This window comes from Phacochoerus africanus, chromosome X, assembly GCF_016906955.1.
Source record: "Phacochoerus africanus isolate WHEZ1 chromosome X, ROS_Pafr_v1, whole genome shotgun sequence".
NCBI classification, from domain to species: domain Eukaryota; kingdom Metazoa; phylum Chordata; class Mammalia; order Artiodactyla; family Suidae; genus Phacochoerus; species Phacochoerus africanus.
In genome coordinates, this window is record NC_062560.1 from 8,517,967 (window position 1) to 8,539,398 (window position 21,432).

A 21,432-nucleotide genomic window follows, 5' to 3' on the forward strand; every position below is an offset into this window, starting at 1 on the left:
TCTGCTACTTGTTACAGTTTCCTCTGTTCTTTTCTGCGGGTTAGGGGTCCTTTTTAACGTATCCGTTTGGTCCTCTAGACAACCTGGTATATTGATGTGAAGTAGGCCGCAGTAGTTTCCGACGGATGCAGCAGGAACCAGGGGTCCAAGCAGAAGGAGCTGGCTCTCCTGTCGGTGCTTTGCATTTTTTTTTCCACCTTGGGTGTTGGTTGTGGGCCTGGCTGATCTTGTGTGCAGCGGAGCTGAGGGCTCTGAACGCCCGCTGGAAGAGCTGGCAGATCTCTTCTGGGACTGTGGGGTCCCTGAGGGCTCTCTTCTGTCCCCCGGCTTCTCCGGACAGATCCTGTCCTGCCAGGTCACGTGCTCAGACTGGCAGGGTGTGCTCAGACGGGGCACACTCGGACCGCCCTCTACGGCTGGTGGCCGAGCATCATCTGTAGCCAGCCCCGCTTCCCCAGAAATCCTGATCGCGTCAGCTCAGCCAGGTCTGAGAACATTCCAGGTCGGCTGCCAGTGTGCCAAAAAGCCTGTGTCTGCTGGGTGTTTTTTGGACAGAAAGTAAAATAATGCCAGGAGAAAACTTCGCTCCCATGAAAACCTCTTTTCCAGTCCATTTGTCTGTGCCTCTGCGATTCCACTCTTCTGAAAAGTAATTTCACACCAGAAACTGGCCTGGAGCTTTGATTGGCCCAGAGGAGCTGCCTGATTTTGACCAAAAAAAAAAAAAAAAAGCTACCAACTGTCACTTCTTGGGACCAAGAAGGAAGGTCTCCAAGCTTCGGAAATGAGAGAGGCCTGGAATCGATTCTGGAAACGTGTTCTGAACACAGAGCTGGGTATTTGAGGGGCTGTCCCGGATTAGAATCTCCACATCCAGATTGTCTCTGTTCTTGGGCGCCAGCGCCTCCGCACATCCGCGCCTTTCCTCACTGGGTTTGGGAGCCTCTGGGAGTGGACTCTTTGAATCTGTCCTTCCCCACAGAACCGCAAATGACATCCGTCGCATTCGACTTCATTCACTTCACCCTCCGCGTGCCTGCAAAGCAGAAATAAACCCAGAGGAAGCAGCAGACCTTTTTCTCCATCTGTTAAGACACTGGCGAAATAACACTTCATCCAGATTTCTAAAAGAAGTGCTTTCCCACACGGCACGGGATTCGTGGGGAGGAGAGCCTGTCGGGGGGCGGGCACCGAGGAAAGCTTCCGTGGAGAGGCTGCAGTAAAGAAATGAGCGGGGCAAAGGGTGACTCGGGCTCCCGTCCTCCTGCAAGATGCATCTGCTGGACCCACAGTTGGAGCCCAACTTGGAGGCACGGCTCTGTCCTTCAGCCTCGCGAGTATCCGTGCATCTGTTTGCTAAGTGTTGTTTGCCTGCCTGGAAGCTGGGAGAGAAGGACAGTCGGACTGCCGGTGCCTGCTCCCACCCGGGCAGGAGAGCGTGGCGATGCCCTTAGTCCTAGGCATCTGTGAGTCAGACATGCTTCTTTTTGTTGGTTGGTTGTTTACTTTTTAGGGCCACACTTGTGGCAAATGGAGGTTCCCAGGCTAGGGGTGGAATCAGAGCTGCGGCTGCTGGCCTATACCACAGCCACAGCAACGTGGGATCCAAGCCACATCTGCGACCCACACCACAGCTCACAGCAACGTGGGGTCCCTAACCCACTGAGTGGGGCCAGGGATGGAACCTGCATCCTCGTGGATCCCAGTCGGGAACGCCACTGTTTCTAACGTGCTTCTGTATGTTGACAAGTGGATGGTTGGTTGATGGCCGCTCTTGGGCTCCCATGCCTGGCCCCCATCTCCTTTTCCTGCCTCATCTGGCTTATATGGGGTGCTGTGTAGACAGAGAGCCTGCACGTTCCCAAGGTGATAGGTCTCTGCTGGAATTCCTGGTGGACAGGAAGATGCGTGGAGACACCAGCAGCCCACACAGGAGACATGCACATGGAGCAGCGTGGTGTCCCATGTTCGCCCAGCCGCCCGGCTCTTTGCTCAGCCCCGGGGGCATCACTGTCTGGTTTTAGACATCTGACTGCCAACGTCTGAGACATCCCGACATGCCGATGCCTATGATTTCTGGTAAACAGTTCAACGCCTCACAGCGCCCCTGAGATTCACACCTGCCACAATTGGATGGACGCCTGCTTTCTCAAAGCCTCCAGCTGCATGGTGAACCCGAGGCACGCATGAAAGCGTGCCCGTGTTGGAAGGCAGCCCTCGGGCCCCACCCTGGTTGTCCTGAGGGTATTCCGCTCTGTGTGCGCAGGGCGGGGCCCTGGTTCTGCAGCACACACCCGAGTCCTGCCTCGGACCACCTCAGACCTGGCAGCCGCCTTGTCCACTGCTAGTCTGGACGGGGTGCTGGTTCCGTGTCAGGGTTGTTATTGCCCGGAACCCGCTCTGTCTTCCCTCTCCTTCCGTCGTGGAAATGAGGCAGTTGCATCGCGCAGAGGGCTGGTGGTGCCGTTGGTACCCGCGAGCGCCCTGGGGTGGGGGCTGCCGGCTGGGATGCTTGGTGGCTTGTGCTGTGTTGTGACATGTTGTGGGGTGTTGCTGGCATGGGATGTACTTTCAGATCAGCTCCTCCACTGGGGCAGCCCTTTCCTGGGAGGTGCTGAACACGGTAGGAGCCCCCATGCAGACCCTTCCACACCAGGGGTGCTGTCCGCCGCTGCCTCCCACCACAAGCCTGCAGGGCCTGCGATTCACTCGCCAGTGGCCTCGGACCCCAGAACAGCAGCCTTGCGCCACAGGCGAGGGCAAGGGTCACCTTGGCCGAGCATGCCTTTCCAGTCATTGATTCCAGAAGTACCTGGGAAGGCAGGAGGCTGCAGGGTGTGTTACCTAGGTTGGCCAGAAGCGTCCAGAAATGGTCCTCTTTCGGGGTGAAGATCATGGTTCACCCTGTTTCCAGAACAGCAGTGAGTCAGTGATTGCAGGATGGACCAAAACGTTTCATTTTGTTGGAAAGGTCCCACTGCTAAGAACCTGACTGCCTGCATCTCTGGAAAATGCGGCTTCCCCGCTCCCTGTTCTGCCCGGCGATGGAAAGCCACGCCTGTGTTTTGTGTGTAACGGCCCCCCAGGCTGTGGCACGACCTAGTGCGTGCGACTAGCTTTGGCCTTCGAGGCCCTGGAGAAGGACACCGGCTCCCTGCCCGCCACAGAGGCACGCAGCCCCGGGATGACAGTGGACGTGGCAAATGATACAGTAATTGGACAGCAGGGCTGGTGGAGCTGCAGGTTGTGGGATGAGCGGCCAGCTGTGAAAAAGATGGGGAGGCAGGGAGCAGAACACGGGGACCCGAGAAGGGAGCCCAGTGACGTCACAGGCTGGCATCTGGAACAGATGGCATCTGGAAATAAAGCTTTGTGTTCAGAGCTGCAGATTGCACTTAGACACCGAGCTGGCTCTCTGCACAGTAGGAGTGAAATCAGACAGTGTTGATGGAAATTTAAGAGCCTTTGATATATAGCTTTTAACATCTTTTTAAGGTAAAATTTAGGGGGTTCTTAACAGGCCAGTGTCCTCTCAAAGGGTGTGTATGTTGCTGGGCAGCCGTGCATGTTAATGTGGCCTTTGTTCCGCTTTCTCCCCTTGAGACTATTTTGTTTTGCTCTGCAGCCCTGGCTCAGATCTTTCTCTGTTCCAGTTGCAGTGGGGAGCAGCTGGACTCCAACCTTGGATGGGCTGTGGGTTTCCAGGAGCCTCAACCGGTTAGAGCCAACTCCTCTCTGCTCCAGGAGCTGAGTCCTCCCTGCTCCTTGGAGCTCAGTCCTCCCTGCTCCTTAGAGCTCAGTCCTCCCTGCTCCTTACAGCCCCGTGCTCCCTGCTCCAGGAGCTGCTCTCCCCTTGGTAACGCGTCCCAAGCATGTTCGGCATGAGCGTGAACACCCTAAGCTGCACATCACTTGCTGGGACTCTGGCTGCGGCTTCCTTTTCAGTTGTCTTTTGTGCAGCTGTCTGCCTGCTCCTATGTTTGCCTGTAATGTGTGTGCGGGGAGACGTGTACTTGCTTAATTGCTGGCAAAGTCCTTAAGTCATCATGGGTTTTTTTGCTTTGTATCTCTGGATCTGACTATCACCGTTGACTTTATCCTTGAAAATACAAAAAGGGGATATTTACACATATACACAGAGATGCAGGTACGTGTGTACCGTGCAGACACAAGTACAACATACATGATACAGATACGCACGTGGACACACACAAATTATTCACATTATCTAACAAGCAGTCACTTGGAACCTGTGGGAAACACAGATTGGATTATGATCCCCAGCAGAACCCTAATTCCCATCTTTGGTCCTTTTGCTTGGGGACCTTGCTTTCCTGATTTCTTATCCGTTGGAACAGTAAGGAGCTGTTAGGGGTTCTATGGCTTTCACTGTGCAAGTTTGGGAGGAAGTCCAAGAAAAAATAAGGGGACAGACTTGGTCTAGAAATTGCTCTGCTCATGTAATTCTAAAGTTAAGTGTGGGATGGACGGCAGGGAGCTTTGCTTGTGGATTGAGATGCGACCAGGCCACCCCACGCGTGCTACCTGGAGAGGAGAGCGGCCTCCGGTCCTGCAGAGCTTCTGCCCCGTGTGCATGTCCTTTGCTCTCAGTCCTTGTCTGTCTGTCAGTGGGGCTTTGCTCCCACAGGTGATGTTCTGTCCCTTCTCTGGGTAGATCTCAGCACATCCTGCCTGACGCACTTGGCAAGGAGAACTCCCCCTGCCCCCACTTTTGGCTGCTCTGTGGCATGTGGAGTTCCCCGGGGCCAGGGATGAGATCCAAACTGCAGTTGCACCCTAAGCTGCAGGTACAGCAACACCAGATCCTTAACCCACTGTGCTGGGCTGGGGATTGAACCTGCGTCCCAGCGCTCCCAAGACACTGCCGCTCAGCTCTGCAGCAGGAACTCCTAGAGCTCCTTTTTAATCGACGTATTAAATGTGAATCCAGGTGGCCAAAGGCACTTAGGTTTTAAAGTAAATTATAGCTAATTTGATTCTCTGTTTGAGTGAGGTGGTGGATCTGTATTAAATACTAAGCACCAGGTCTGCAGATGCTAGATTTTAAGAGATTTAGTAGGAGGGAGGAAAGTGTTCACGTGTCCCGCAGCTCTTTGAAGTGAAATATGGGGAAGGCATTGGTAAATCGTTCTGAATTAGGGTCCTTCCTCCGCGGCAGGCCCGATGCCGTAGTGCATGACAGGACATCTGAGCCGTGAGTCACCCTTTGCCAACTGGGGTCCATTTGACCACGTCTAAATGCCGTTCTGTGTTTGGTAAGCAGACAGTTGCTTGACTGTGTATTCTTGCCACCATCTCCTGCGTTGTGGAGGTGATTTTGATAATATCCCGTCTTCATGCTGTTGATGAAAATAATTGATGAACAATCTATAATAGGATAGAAGAGAGTTTTATTTCAGCCATACCGAGAGCTGTATCCCACAAGATGCCTCTCAGATGGATCTGAGAAGCCTCGTGTTCAGCAGTTTTATGTCCCGTCAAAACGAAGAACAGCTGACGAGTCAGGGATATGTTCCTTCAGGGTTTCACAGAAACAGATCTGCACGTCCACAGCGAGTCGGGATGGACTTGGCCCCTGACAAGGGCGTCTTATCATCAGAAAGGGAGGCATTCATTGCATCTTTATTTACTTATTTATTTATCTACCTATCTATCTTTTTAGGGCCGCACCCATGGCATATGGAGGTTCCCAGGCTAGGGGTCCAGTCAGAGCTGTTGCTGCCGGCCTATGCCAGAGCCACGCCAGATCCGAGCCACATCTGCGGCCCACAGCACAGCTCACGGCAACACCGGATCCTTAACCCACTGAGCAAGGCCAGGGATTGAACCCGCAGCCTCATGGTTCCTAGTCGGATTGCTAACCACTGAGCCACGACGGGAACTCCTGCATCTTTATTTTTAACGTGGCCATTCTTCACTTCTGGTCAGTACATCCTTTCTTTAGTAATTAAAGCAGATAAACAGTATATGTTGGATAGGCCACAAAAAGGCCATTTTAGTTAGTGTAAAATCCAGGTTAATTCATGTAAACCCAGAGGGACTCCCCCAGACCTCAATGTGAAACATTTCTTTTTATCAGTGTATGCACAATACATATTTTAAAAATAACCGCAACGCCTAGGAGTTCCCATTGTGGCTCGGTGGGTTAAGAACCCATTGTTGACTCTGTAAGGATGAGGGTCTGATCCCTAGCCTTGCTCAGTGGCTTAAGGACCTGGCGTTGCAGCTGCAGCGTAGGTTGCAAATGTGTCTCAGATCTGGTGTCGCCGTGGCTGTGATGTTGTGTGACAGCTGCGACTCCAATTGGACCCCTAGCCCAGGAGCTTCCTTACGTGCAGGTGCATCTGTAAAAAGAAAGAAAGAAAACAAACAAACCAATAATAAAAAACAGCTGACTTTGTCCAGCTGGGTTAGTATTTTCTCAGCCGGGAAGCAGAGGACAAACCTGCCCCCTTTCAGGGTGCCAGCAGGCCTGCCGCTGCCTCCCGTCCTCCTGCAGATGCCGAGCCCTTCCAGCTGCTGGCCTTGGGGCAGGGGCTGCTGTGTGCGCTGGAGGTCGTGCCCAGGGAGGGTGCAGCCCCAGCTGCCTGACGGGGAAGTCAGGGGAGTCAGGCATGGTCTGGGTTTTACTCTAGAGCAGCCCTTGAACCTAGAAGGGCCCTTTCTCCTGAGGACATAGCAAGAGAGCCATGCATGATGCGCTTGACCGAGTGTAGCCGCCTGGATGGGTTGGACAGCTGGAAGGCCCAGGTCTGGTCTCGTGGCCCAGGAGGCAGGCACACCTCCTGACCCCCCAAGGGAGTGCTGAGTATGCTGGGTATGCAAGGTGTGCAGGGGGAGGTCTTCTCTCCAGCTCGTTAGGGAATCGGTTCCATCTCTTATGGCGCCTGTGCTCTCCCTACTGGTTCTCCAGTTGCTGCCTTTGTTAGTCGCCTTCAGCAACTCGGAGGTGGTCTTTTCGATGGAAAACAGCCCTTCCCTTGAACGGAAGGATCTACAAGAGGCTCGTTTTATTTGACAGGTCAGAAGAGAGTGTGTCAGCTGCCAGAGCAAAGGCATGGCTGGCTGCTTTGTTCCAAGTGTGGTAGTTGTTGTAATGCCCACAAGCTTTACAGCGCAGACATATGTGCATGTGAAGCACGACTGCATGGTATTTTGTAGGTGTGTGTGTGGGGGGGGGGCACACACATACATGTAAGTACATGCATATAAGTGCGTATCATATAAAGATAGATACAGATGTGGAAATGTATGACTATGGAAAGATTGCATGGCTCCAGCTTCCAAAAGAAAGCCTTTGCTTTTCTCTCTTTTCTCTCTCTTTTTTAAAAAAATTTTTTAATTTTTTTTATTTTTAGGGCCATACTCACGGTATATGGAGGTTCCCAGGCTAGAGGTTGAATTAGAGCTGCAGCCGCCGGCCCACACCACAGCCACAGCAATGCAGGATCCAAGGCGCATCTGTGACCTACACCACAGCACATGGCAACACCAGATCCTTAACCCACTCAGTGAGGCCAGGGATCAAACCTGTGTCCTCATGGATGCTAGTCAGATTTGTTTCTGCTGAGCCACGATGGGAACTCCACTTTACTCATTTTTAATAGTACGCTACTGGGAGTTCCCATTATGGCACAGTGGGGGTGAATCCGACTGGGAACCATGAGGTTGCACGTTCGATCCCTGGCCTTGCTTGGTGGGTTGAGGATCCGTGTTGCTGTGAGCTGTGGTGTAGGTCGAAGACGGGGCTCGGATCTGGCGTCGCTGTGGCTGTGGCGTCAGCCGGCAGCAACAGCTCCGGTTGGAACCTCCATGTGCCACGGGTGTGGCCCCAAAAAGACAAGAGGCAAAAAAAACACACTACTGTTTTTAAAGGTTTTATTAATTTACTTGCTGCCCGTCTTAGGAAGTTCAGTCTCTGTATATGGCAGTTTCCTAAAATAAGCCGCATAAGAATAGTGTTGCCATGTCAAGTACCTGTTTCTGCATTTTGCGGCATGAGGATTTTCACAGGTTTTGAAAATGGTTGTGCCTATTCTCTTGGCCCTCACACGGCAGCTTGTGCAAACATGAGTGTGTGTCTGTAACACGGGTGTGTATTTAATACATGGCCAGTGGTAGGACATGCCAGCGCACCGCCTGGTCGTCACACTGTGTTTGGCTTTGGTGCCCTGAGCCAGGAGTTGCTGTCGGGGGGCAGAGGGCGAGACATCAGTGTCTTCACTTCCTTAGGGTGATTGAGGGAGGGTGGCTAGGTCAGGGTCTCGTCCTGTTTGGGGAGAGCGCATTCGTTGGAATCGTTGACTCATTTTTATTCCTTCTTCTCCTAGACAAGCCGATGCCCGGTGTGTGGAAGACGCGCCAGGGGCACAGAAGCCGTCCCCGGTGTCTGAGGCGCCTGAGGGGCCCCGGGAGGGCCGCAGCCGAGCCGGGACCCTCCCGCGTGATTACACGTTCTCCGAGGACCCTGCACCCGCCGCCCCGCACGCCCGGGGGCAGGACCCTCCGCCCGTGAGCGCCGCCCCGCTTGCCAAGAAGCCGGCCCCGCAGAGGCCGCCGCCGCCCAAGCGCGAGCCCAGGCCTTTCCGGGGCCCGGCGGGCGCACCTGCTGCGGGCGCACCTGCGGCCCCTCCCCTGGGCGGCAGGCCCTGCCCCCCGGCCTCCCCCGCGGCCCTGGACGTGTGCTTGGAGCACCCCCGCAGCGCCGGCGCCTCAGTGGCAAAGCCGAGCGCCGCCCAGCCCGCGCCCGCGCCCGCTCGCCCCGCCGGGGAGCCTGGCAGGGCGCATGTAGAGGAGCGCGCAGCCGGCGCCCAGCGGGAAGCGCTGCTCCCGGCCCGGTTCCGGCCCCTGCCGACAGCCGCCATGGAGACGTCGCGCTCCCCGTCACCCCAGTTCGCGCCCCAGAAGCTAACGGACAAACCCCCGCTGCTGGTCCAGGACGAGAATAACACCAGGTGCCGTCTGGAGCCGCTGGCCTGATGCTTTCTTGGCTTTCAGGGCTCCCTTCCACCTGCCGGCCGGTCTCCCAGCCTCAGCCCTGGGTGGGGGACCACGGCCGCCTTGCTTCTCATCCCCTCGTCGGCTTTAAAGTTGGCCCCGGGACTTCCCTGGGGGAGAACCCCCAGCTCCAGCTCGGTTGCATTTCTAACTTGCCAGGGGCTTTCCTGTCCCGTGTGGGGGCGGGGGAGGCTGGTGAAAGAGGCAGGAGGCCCTCCCGGTCCCCTTCGTCTGAGCCTCGCAGGGCTATTTCTGTGTTACCTATAGATGCACTGGGGCTGGGTGTCCCCAGCTGTTAATTCTGTTTGTGAACGGGATCAAGTTCACTCTAAGCATGAGACCTTCAGGCCGAATTGGTGTTTTTCCTATGTCCGCTATGTCCACACGCCTCTTTTTCTAGATCTTTCTGTATGGAAAGGCTGAGGTGATGTGTACCTTTTGTCAGAGCAGAGCAAAACCCGGCCGCATTCCGTGGCGCCATTGTCAGAGGCCATGCATGGAAGTGTCTGTCGTGCCTGGAGGCGTTGATGACTGTCCTCAGGCAGGGACTGGTCAAGACCGCTGACCCTTGGCCTTTTGCCCTCCTGAGTGCCTGTGGAGAGCTGAGACGCGGAAGGGGAGAATTTTCTGCTCCGTCTCCAGAGCAGTGGTCCTCAGCCTGGGGGAGGGCGAGTTTGGCCCACAGGGCACACTCGGTGGGAGGTGAGGATGGCACTTTTGCTTCTGGCATCTAATGGGTGGAGCCCAGGGACACTGTGGCCCCCAGCAAGGAATTGCCTAGCCCTGCATGCCCGCACTGTTTAACACAGTAGCTCCCAGTCCCCTGTGGCCACAGGAGTGTAAGTTCATGAAAATGTGATAAAACCCAATCCTCAGCTGTACCCCACAGGGGTCATGGCTGTCACCCTGGACAGCACACATCATGGCCGTAGGAAGCATCATGGAAAGTTCTGTTGGCCCACCCTGCTGTAGAGTCTGGAACTCTTTTTTTTTTTTTGGACCCTTAAAGTATCTCGACAGAGGAGTTCCTGTTGTGGCGCAGTGGTTAACGAATCCGACTAGGAACCATGAGGTTGCGGGTTCGATCCCTGGCCTTGCTCAGTGGGTTAAGGATCCGGCGTTTCCGTGAGCTGTGGTGTGGGTCACAGACGTGGCTCAGATCCCGCACTGCTGTGGCTGTGGTGTAGGCCGGTGGCTACAGCTCCGATTCGACCCCTAGCCTGTGAACCTCCAGATGCTGCAGGTGCAGCCCTAGAAAAGGCAAAAAAAAAAAAAAGTATCTTGACAGAGAGGCGATAATACTGATGCCATCCTGTGTCTCCAGGTGTGGTATTTGCAGGTGTGGCTTCATCTGCGGGCCAGCACTGCTCTCTACCATTCAGAATACAGACATCAGTTCTGCTGTGGCTGGGTGGGTTAAGGACCCAATGTTGTCTTTGTGAGGATGCAGGTTTGATCCCTGGCCTGGTTCAGTGGGTTAAGGATCTGGCATTGCCATAGGCTGTGGGGTAGGTCACAGATGCGGCTTGGATGCTGTGTTGCCATGGTTGTGGGCCCCAGTTATAGCTGCAATTCAACCCCTGGCCTGGGAACTTCCATATGCATAAAAAGGGGGAAGAATGCAGGCATCATTTAGATGCCTTATTGGTTTGTAAGACTGTTAAACTCTGAAAGGAAGGAGAACCAGTGAAGGGTGTGTGTGTGTGTGTGTGTGTGTGGTGGGTGGAGCATGTGATACAGTTGCAGCTTAGCAGGTGCAGGTCTGGTTTTCAGGAGCTGCTCTGGCACAGTAGCCGCCCAGAGTAGCAGGACGGCATGCTTGCGGGGAGTGCATGACCTCTGTTGACTTGAGGTGGAGGGTAGTGTTTTTCTTCTTTTTCCTACCCGAAGTGAGTGTGGATTTTTTTCCCTCTCTCTTTTCTATGAATTTGAGAGGGATTTCAAGAAGCAGTTGCATTACTAAGAGGGGGCGTCTTCAGGCATCCGCATTTATTTAGCATTCCCATCCAGTATGTCTTTTGGGACAATAGGCTTGTCTTAAATCATGTCCCTTAACTGTACAAGCTCTTGTAGGGGGCCTGAACTCCAGTCAGTGTCAGAGCTAACTCCACAGGTGTCCTCTCCAGGAGGCACAGGGGAGCAGATGGTAGCCATGCCACTCACCAAGTTCCTACCCCAGAAGTGGCTCATAATGTCATGAATCAAGTGTCCCTGTCCCTGGGTGGGTGTTACAATCAGTGCTGGCCTGAGCAGGTGGAATCCCACAGACTTAGCCCATGAACGGGAGACCTGTTCTGTACCACCATTGGCCACCAGGGGGCAGCAAGCAGAGCCCTCTGGGAAGGGCCTCCCGAGCTGCCTGTGGTTTGAGCTGCACTCAGAGATACTCTGATTTCTCAGCACTTCCCTCGGCTTGGGTCTTCTGCCTCCCAGGCCCTCTGCTGGGGAGTCAGGCAGGCGCTGACCTGGTCCCGAGCCTGCACCTTGTAAATTCAGCAGGCAGATGGTGAGGATGCCAAGAGGAAGACAGGGTTCAGGGTTGTCTTTCACCGTGAATAAATATGTATCAACTCCTGTGGGAAACCAGGAAGCTTATTTTGAAATCTTTTAAAACGTTGGGTTTTTTGTTTTGATTTGTTTTTTTAAACTACAAAATGGAGATGGTGTCTAGCAGTATTGGTCCGTGAGAGTTAGAGATGTGACTGTTCCCAGGAGTTTCCCTGAAGCCCATTTCTGGGTCCGAGAGTGTGTGTAAGTCGAGATCCAGGCAGGCTGCCTTGGGGTCAGTGTCGCCGTCACCTCTGGCATCTCAGGGTGAGAGTGTCTGCAGCGGGCGGTGTGGTTTATCAGACCCAGAATGGCATGCAGCTGAGGGCTCCCTGGAACCTGGGTGTGTGAGCAGAGCTGGTTGAGCTGTTTGCTCTCGGGGGCTGGGCTCTGTGGGCAGCAGGCAGGTCACCCGAGCGGAGCCAGCTTCTGAGAGGAGCCACCGCACAGAGAAGGGGACAGGGCCAGCACACGCCGAGTCCTCTGTCCTTCCTGGACTGCCTTTGCTTTGGGGACAGGTGAGATCTGGTTGCGGTAGGGTCTTGTCCACGGGGTTGGGTCCTTGTTTTGAAGTAGAGGTTCGTCAGACTCCCTAAATGCCACAGTCTGGACAGGTTTCAAGAGGAGAGGTCATCGGGGCTTAGGAATGACCAGGAAAGTAGAGGGCCACCCGTGGGGGATTTGTTAGGCTTTTCCTAACACGTCTTCCTTCCCTAGACAACCAGTTTCTCCATGGAAGGGGGTTAGATGCAGTTTAGGCTGAGTCTAAAAGCCACTAATGAGTGACCAGGGTTTCTAAGCATGGAATGAAAAGGAATGGAGTCAGAGGGGTTCTTGTTCGGTGTTCTTGCTTGGATGAGAAGGCAGAATTTTTCTCTGAAGCTGAGCATATCTCATCGGTATTATCTGCCTTTTAAAATGTATTCAACCAGAAGTCATAACAGGGACCATATAGGAACGCCTGGATTAAACTCCTCTGCTTTAGTGGTTTCTACTGGAGGAGCGGGGAAACATACAAAATCAATTTCCTATAGCCTGCTTGCCACACCCTTACGAACAAGGAAAGAACCAGACTTTCCTTGACACCACTTAAGAGGGGAGAAACAGGAATTCCTCTTATGGCTCAGCGGGTTAAGGCCCCCGACGTTGTCTCTATCAGGATGCGGGTTTCAATCCCTGGCCTCAGTCAGTGCGTTCAGGATCCATTGTCACAGCTTTGGTGTTGGTCGCAGATGCAGCTCAGATGTGGCGTTGCTGTTGTTGTAGTGTAGGCCAGCAGCTGAAGCTCTAATTCAACCACTGGCCAGGAACTTCTGTATGCTGCAGGTGCAGCCCTAAAACCCCCCCAAAACAAACAAACAAACAAACAAAAAATCGAAAGAGAAAAAAAAGGAGGGAGAACAAGTTTGTGTCACGCCTCTTGTGCACCATAAAATTACTTCCATTAGGGTCCTGTCCTAGAAATGGTTTGAGGTTGAGTTTGGATGGTGTGATTATGGCTTGTTTTTTCCCTTTCCCTCCTGGCTACCAGCAGGTGGCGTTCTTTCTCACGGTGGCCTTTAAAGATGCTTGAGATGGATGTTTGTCCCACTGGCCCTAGTCTGCAGGGTCCCTTGGCATCAGTCTGTGCTCAGGTGGTCCAGACAAGCCCCATCTCATCCACTAAACTGTTTCTTTCCGTTATCTCTCTCCCGGTGGGTGCTTCAGCCCCTCCTGCTCCTTTCACTGAGAAACTTTTTTTTGAAAGAGGGAAATCCACCTGAGTCAATTTAAGATAACACAGGAGCGGCACGTCCAGGTTTCCCACTGGATTCTTCCCTCTCCATATGAAGTGCGTGTGAAGGGCAGCTGGAAGCGGGGGCGTGGCAGGCAGGTGGGGCAAGGCCCAGGGCACCCGGGCACCCCTCAGAACACAGCCACTGTGAAGGAGTCCTCGGAGCACCATGCAGGAACCCAGCCTTGAGAGACCCGGGCTGAGACACTGCTGCTCCTGCCGTGCAATACGCTGGTCCCTTGCAGGGCTCCCCGACAAGGGCCCGTTTCAGGGATCGGGCTTGTTAGCTCTGCGGTTGAACTAAAAACAAAGGAATGGTAGACTGCCCTCCCATCTGTCAGTAGGCCCACAAACCGGCCTCAGGCTCCTGTGGGTGTGAGATGACTATTGGAAAAGGGAAAGGCACTCAGCCACCGAGGAGGGTGGGGAGACCCGAGTTCAGGGTGGCGGGCAGTCCTGGACCTCACCTCCCTGTCCTGGGGTCCTGGGACGTCGGGTGACCTGCAAGCTCCCTCCCACCTGTGCCTGAACGCAGAGGGACCCACTGGTTGTGGCGTCTGGCTTCCGTTTCTGGCCTGTGCCCGGGCGCGCCGTGGGGCTTCAGCGAGGGCTCTTCTCTTGGCAGGATCGAGCGGGTGATGGAGAACAACACCAACCGTGAAGATGGTGCCCATCAAGATCTGGCACTCGGAGAGCCAGCCCGCGAGGGACGGGCCGCCAGGGCCTGGCCCGCGCCGCTGCCGAGCCGCCCGCGCTGCCCAGCGGGCTCGAGCGCGACCAGATCAAGACGCTCAGCACGTCGGAGCAGTCGTACTCGCGCTTCTGCCTGTACAGCCGCCAGGGCGCCACAACCCCCGGCCCCCGGCGCCCCCGCGCCCCCAGCCAGGGACGGCCGCGCCTCCCCGCCCGCGCTCTTCTACGCGAAGGCCCGAGAGAGGACCGCGGAAGACCTCAAGTCGGAAGAGCTGGCCCGCGAGATCGCCGGCAAGGATAAGTCGCTGGCCGACATCCTGGACCCCAGCGTGAAGATCCGAACCACCATGGACCTGATGGAGGGCATCTTCCCCAAGGACGAGCACCTTCCTGGAGGAGGCGCAGCAGCGGAGGAAGCTGCTCCCCAAAGTGCCCTCTCCCAGGTCCGCGGAGGAGAGGTGAGAGACGCGCCCTGGGCTCCACCGCCGGGCTGGCGGTGCCGGTGCCTCCTGGGCTCACGGGCCGAGGGGGTATCTGTTTGTCTTCCCGGTTGCTCTTGGGGACACTGCAAAAAGGACTGCCTGGTGCAGACCGCTTTGTGGCTTTTGTCTTACTTGCCCAAGGCTTTCAAGGCCCATCCTGAGGGTGATGAGGCCAGGTCCTGGCAAAGAGGCAGAAAATCCGCAAGTGTGAGGCTAACAGTTTCTGGTGATGCGCACAGGCTCTTCTTCCTAAGGCAGGGGTTCCCGGTCAGGGGCTGTTGCTCACAAGCACACACCGCACAGAGGCCCCCCTCACCTCAGGGGAGAGTTGGCAGTGGTCCCGGATCCAATCGTGGTTGTCACAGGTGGGAGAGATGCTCCTGGCATCTAGCGGGTGAAGCCCCGCAGTGCTGGCTCCCCACCCTGCTGTGCACCGGACAGCCCCCCCCCCCCCCCAGCAAAGATTGGTTCAGCCCCAAGTGGGCACTAGGGCTGAGGTTGAGACACTTGTCACAGGAGGAGTAAGCGCTGAGATTGCGCCATCTGTGTTCCTGAATGAGCCCCTTGGTGGCGCTGGAGGGAGGGATTTGCTTGTAAAGAGCACTTGCCGGCCTCTCTCCTCGCTCAGTCATCTGCCAGAGTGATGGGGACTCATCCGCCCTGCTCGCTGAGCGTTGGCTCCCTAAACATCCTCGATGGACAACGGCTGAAGTACGCGGGCTGGGCTGCAGCCAAGGCGGGCCAGGGCGAATAAGCCTTAGCAAGAGGCAGCAATGCGGCTGCTGGCAGAAAGCTGCCCGGTGAATTCTGCACCCGAGGCCCTGCTTACAGAGAGTGGCACAAACGTCTCCTGGAGACCTCAAACTCCTGGCCAGAACCGCCGCACCCTCGTGCCTCCCCAGTGGGGCCCCTGAGGGCTGTGTGGCGTGGCGTTTAAGTTGTAAGCCTTCCTCCCTTTGCTGTCTCCCTCCTGGGCTGGTGTCCTGTTGTTAGCACCCTTGCTTGCTGGTCGCAGCCCACTTGTGGCACTTAGGGGCAACGTCTGTGTGTACAGTCAGAGCTAACTGCCTTGTGATGGGGTTTTCCCCAGGAAGGAGGAGCTGAGTGTGCCGGCGGCCATGTCCCTGGCCACCAACTCCACCTACTACAGCACGTCGGCCCCCAAGGCGGAGCTGCTGATTAGAGTGAAAGACCTGCAGGAGCAGCAGGAGCCCGAGGAGGATACAGGGAGCGACCTAGACCACGAACTGTCAGTGAAGAAGGTAGGGAAGCTGGAATCCCAAACGGGGATGAGCTCGCCGGCCGGCAGGCGGGCGGCGGCGCCCGTCCCTACCCCAGCCTGGAGCCCCGAACCGCCGCGTCTGGCGCCTTGGTGTTGGGCTTTTCTGTGGGACGCTGACATTTGGGCCTGCAGGTTAAGTCCTTGTGGATAAGGCTTCTGTTTTAAAATGGTTCTCTCTACAACCGTCCTCTGGCCATCTCTTTGTCGTGAGATCCAGCATCACAGGAGCCAGTGGGGCACAGGGCCCTTTAGTCCAACCGACACGTTCCTTCTAGCCTAGTTTAAAACCCAGGGGTCTGGAGGGAGTTCCCGTCATGGCTCAGCGGAAACGCATCTGACTCATGTCCATGAGGATGCAGCTTCGATCCCTGGTCTCGCTCGGTGAGTTAAGGATCTGGCATTGCTGTGAGCTGTGGTGTAGGTCACAGACACGGCTCGAACTCTGTGTGGCTGTGGTGTCGGCCGGCAGCTGCAGCTGAGCTCCGATTCAACCGCTAGACTGGGAACCTCCATATGCTGAGTGTGCAGCCCTAAAAATATGAAAAAGCAAAACAAAAAATCCAGGGGGCTTGATGGTGGGATCTTGTGCAAGGCACATGTCCTTTTTTTGTTTGTCTTTTTATTTTTCTTTTTTTAGGGCCGCACCCATGGCATATGGAGGTTCCCAAGCTAGGGGCCAGCCTACTCCAGAGCCACAGCAACACAGGATCCAAGCTGCGTCTGTGACCTACGCCACAGCTCACGGAAATACCAGATCCTTAAGCCACTGAGCAAGACGAGAGATTGAACCCGCATCCTTATGGATACTGGTTGCGTTCGTTAACCACTGAGCTACGACGGGATCTCTCACATCTCCTTTTTTTTTTTTGTCTTTTTGCTATTTTCTTTTGGGGCCGCTTCCGCCAGTACATGAGTTCCCAGGCTAGGGGTCCAATTGGGAGCTGTAGCCGCCGGCCTATGCCAGAGCCACAGCAACGCGGGATCTGAGCCGCGCCTGCACCTACACCACAGCTGCACGGCAACACCGATCGTCAAGCCACTGAGGCAGGGCAGGGACCGAACCCGCAACCTCATGGTTCCTAGTCGGATTTGTTAACCACTGCGCCACGATGGGAACTCCCACGTCTCCTTTTTGATTATCCATTTCACTGTCCTGTAATCAGATGATCTTAAAGTTGACAGTAGATGGTCAGGTCAAAAAGCATCATTGATGGTGACTCTCAGGACTCAGGCCTGTGGGAGGAGGAAAGAACACAACAGAGTCCGTCCTTCTCTGAGGCGCTTATGCCTCCTCACGGAAGGGACGGCCGCCAGCCCAAACACAGATCCACGGTACAGGGCCCGTGGGCCAAACCCTCCCCGGCTCCCAGCTGCTTTTGTAAATGAAGTTTTATTGAAACACAGCCCCTCGGATTGATTTACACATGGTCTCTGGTGGCTTTCACGCTGCAGCAGCACCATTGAGTCGTTGCCACCGGTGCCTGTATGGCCTGTAAGATCCGAAGTCTTTACCGTCTGGTCTTTGGCAGAAAAGGTGTGCCAGCCCTTAATGTAACAGGTCGGCTGGCCAGAAAGCTAAAAATGAGGTGAAGGAACAGAGGGAGACAAAGAAGTCTGACGGTGGCGAGGGTTCTGATGAGCTGCTGGTGGCACAGAGAGCTGGAGTCATTTAGGGAATGTCCACTTGTGCCAGGGAAGTGGGGCCAGGAAGTGCCAAGCGCCTGGGGTGGGCGTTGGGTGATGTGTGGGAGACGTGGCAGAGCAGGGGCTGGAGCGGTGTGGCCCAGGAGGCGGCAGGAGTGGAGATGAGGTCAGGCATGAAATGGTGTGTGACCGTGAGGTCGTGCTAGGGGTGAAATTACTGGGCTCAGCGCCAGTGTCACTACTACCGGAGGACCTTCACATCTTCAGGTCCTGTCCGCAGGCCAGACCTGTGACCTCTAGGTGTGGTCACCTGGTTTGTAGAGGAAGGCCTTGGCCCCAAGGAATTGCTAAAGACGGTTTCAGAGGGTAGCATGTGCTGTTGTCGCCAGGGGCCGTGCGTGTGACACTCAGCGCCCAGAGGAGAGAAGGAGGGAAGCAGCATTCTGGGAATCTTTTCCATACACGTAGCAGCTTGGAGAGACCTTTCAGCAAAAAGAAAAAAAATTTTTTTTTGAGAGACCTTTACAAAGGATTATGTTGAAAATATGCTTATATTGTTAGTTGCTCAAAAAAAAAGCCATCGGTTGATTTCAAATGTGATAGACACAGGTATTCCAGAAGAAATGTCATGACCCATGCAGGAAAATATATCATGTTCAGCTTGGGAAATGACGGCTTTTTTATATACTTCAAAAAGGAAGTGAAAATAAGACTTTGGTTCTGGTTCTTTGATAGAGGCCCTGTATGTAGCATGACATGCCTTGTCTTGTCTTTTCTTCCTTCCTTTCGTTCGTTCCTTTGTTTGTTCATCTTTTTGGCTGCACCTGCAGCATATGGAAGTTCCCAGGCTAGGGGTAGAATCGGAGGTGCAGGCGCCAGCCTACGCCACAGCCCTACGCCACAGCAACATGGGATCTGAGCTGTGTCTGTGAACTGTACCACAGCTCACGGCAATGTCAGATCCTTACCCCACGAGGGAGGCCACGGATCAAAGCTACATCCTCATGGATCCTTGTCCAGGTTCATTCCCGCTGAGCCACAATGGGAACTCCCACATTTTCCATGTTCTTAAAAATAGAGAATTAAGAAATAAGTTTTCAGTTGTTCTCATAAAACTAGGAAAAACATCCAGTTGGGATGCTTGTGCCTCCCTCCCCACCTAGATGCATGGAACTTTGTTCTTTTTCTTTTTTCCTTTTGGTCATTTTGCCTTTTCTAGGGCCACTCCTGCGGCATATGGAGGTTCCCATTTTGGGGTTGAATCGGAGCTGTAGCCGCCGGCCTACACCACAGCCACAGCAATGCCGGATCTGAGCCACATCTGCGACTACACCATAGCTCATGGAAACGCCGGATCCTCAACCCACTGAGCAAGGCCAGGGATGGAACCCACAACCTCATGGTTCCTAGTCGGAATCATTAACCACTGAGCCACTACGGGAAACTCTCTGGAACTTTGTTCTTAACCGTATGCCTTTGCATCGCATGCTGTATTGAATTTGGGAAGCTGCTGCCAGGGTAACTGCCCTGCCTTCACCTGTCTGGCACCTCTTCTGATTTCTTTGGGAGCATGAGATGCTGGACCCCCCTCCCCGTCGATGGCAGCTTTGATATGGACACGAGTCCCATGAGCTTACCTCCTGACTGCCTACCAACCCCCTGCCCTGCCCACCATGGTTAAATTTGCAAGCCGACTGTTTAGTTCTAGAAGCGTATGTCTGCTTCCCCACAAGCAGCAAGTGCTATAAATTGGAGTTCCCTGTGGCATCAGTGACCCTATAATCCTGCTCTTTTGCTCGATGTCACCTACAGGCAACTGCTGCTCTCTTTCCTTCCCTCTTTCCGGTGCCCGCACATCTACGGGGCCACGTGGTTACCACGTGTGCAGGGGAGGGCTGAGCAGGTGCACTTGGGAGGCCCTGATTGGTCACGTGACGGGGAGACCCAAAGACCTGTGTGCCAGACGTTCCCTGGGGGACCTCAGCCGGTGTGGTCGTGAAGCCATGTGCCATATCAGGCGATCCTCTGTTGTAAGGGGTCGGAAGCCCCCACCCAGGGATGTGGCGAGGGATTCTGGGGCCGGTGGAAGCATTAGCCTAGGAAGGCCGAGGACGTTTCCATACCTGGGGCAGCGCAGGCAGGCTCTGCTCAGAAACTGTGGCAGCCAAGTGGTGGCGATGGTTCGAGAGACGCACAGATGGCTCATGGCTTGAAGCCTGGAATCTCTGAGGGTTAGCATTTTCCTCAGAACCAAGAGGTGGGTGCAAGGCGCGGAGAGAAAAGACCCTGTTACCCCTGTGGAACAGGATAGATGCGGGGCTTTCGGGGCGGAAACGGGGCCCATCCTAGCAGAGGAGGGAGAGGCGGCCGTGCACCTGCTGAGACCGGGCCACCTTCTGCTGCCCCGTGCGCTACCCCACGGCCTCCCAGACCTGCACGTGGCATCCGAAGGCAGACAGGCCATCGCTTTGTGTGCTGCCCTGGGCACGGTCTCTGGCCTCTACGTCTTTGAGAGGCAGTGTCTACACTTCCTGTGATGGCCCTTTAAGGAAGAAGGGGCAAGTGTTTCTAATAGAAATCTATGCAGCACATAGAAAGGAAGCAATAAGGAACCTGGGCTTGTGGCAGAGTGCCCTGGGGTCAGGCAAGCCCGGCTGGTGCCATCGCTGTTGGAGGCATCTCTTCGTGGCTTTGGCAAGAAATCCTCATTACGGTCATTGCTCACAAATAACACAACTGGAAGATCACTGGGAACACGGAGGAGGGCTCCTTGTCCAGCCACAGGCATCAAAATTGCTTGGTGCGTTGGTTCAGGTTAGGAGTGGCGCCAGGCGGGAACTGGGAAAGTTCTCCAGGCCTGTCATCTGTTCTGTGCTTTTCCCTCACGTCGGGATTGTCAAAGGCGTTCCCCTCGTGGCTCGGCAGTTAATGAACCTGACCAGGATCCATGAGGATGCAGGTTCGATCCCTGGCCTCGCTTAGTGGGTTAAGGATCCACCATTGCCGTGAGCTGCCGTGTTGGTCACAAATGCAGCTGATGTCTGGCTTTGCTGTGGCTGTGGTATAGGCTGGTGGCTACAGCTCCGACTCGACCCCTAGCCTGGGACCTTCCATGTGCTGCAGGTGCGGGCTTAAAGAGCAAAAAAAAAAAAAAAAAAAAAAAAAAAAGCCAAAGCTATGGGTCCCCTGTCAGCTGTGGGATGCGAAATGCACGTAGGCCCCAGTTTCTCGGATGGGTCGGTGTAGAGACATGCGGCTGCACAAGCGTGAGCACAAGTAGACACGCACGCTGAGAGAAAACCTCAAAGAAATCTAGATGCATACAGTCTTAAGCTACCAAGGGAAGAAAATTTCTTGGCATCCTGAGCTGGAAAAGCCAAAGCAGTGCATAGGTTCTGTCTGGTCTTTCCTAGCAGAGAAAGCCTGCTGCCTAGTCTGCACTGACGGTGACCGTCCTTTACAAGTGTTTAGTGTTTTGGGGTTTTTTTTGTTTTCCTTTTTAGGGCAGAACCTGCAGCACATGGAGGTTCCCAGGCTAGGGGTCGAGTCGGAGCTACAGCTGCTGGCCACAGCCACAGCAACGTGGGATCGGAGCCATATGTGTGATCTACCCCACAGCCTGTGGCAGTGGCAGATCCTCAACCCACTGGGTGGGTCCAGGGATGGAACCCGCATCCTCATGGGTATTTGTTGGGGTCTTAACCTTGCTGAGCCACAGAAGGAACAGCTTCTGACCTGCACTCTCTCTGGCCAATAAGTGCCTCGGGCAGGTGGGCCCTTCCTGAGGCCGAGCAGCAGGCTGAGCACTCAGCATCCAGGGGTCTCAGTCGCCTTCACGCCACCCGCCTGGAGGTGGCAGTGACAGCCTGCCGCACAGCGGTGGATGCCGCCCTGGAGCTCTTCACAGGCCTGTGCCTGCTCTCTGCTGAGCCCTGCAGACTCCGTCCGGAGTCTGAGTTTGGAAACTGCCCCGGGAGGAGAGGAGACAGCGT

The 21,432-nt window shown here is 55.0% G+C and overlaps 1 protein-coding gene across 1 annotated transcript in view; it reads left to right on the forward strand.

The window, feature by feature from the left end:
- The window catches only part of SHROOM2 (shroom family member 2), a 151,359-nt gene that overhangs the window by 122,999 nt on the left and 6,928 nt on the right, over positions 1 to 21,432 (forward strand). The window contains 7 exon segments of the mRNA XM_047765116.1: positions 8,352 to 8,975; positions 13,965 to 13,992; positions 13,994 to 14,050; positions 14,052 to 14,186; positions 14,188 to 14,421; positions 14,423 to 14,490; positions 15,605 to 15,776. Of these exon segments, the coding sequence (XP_047621072.1) occupies positions 8,352 to 8,975; positions 13,965 to 13,992; positions 13,994 to 14,050; positions 14,052 to 14,186; positions 14,188 to 14,421; positions 14,423 to 14,490; positions 15,605 to 15,776 (1,318 nt within the window).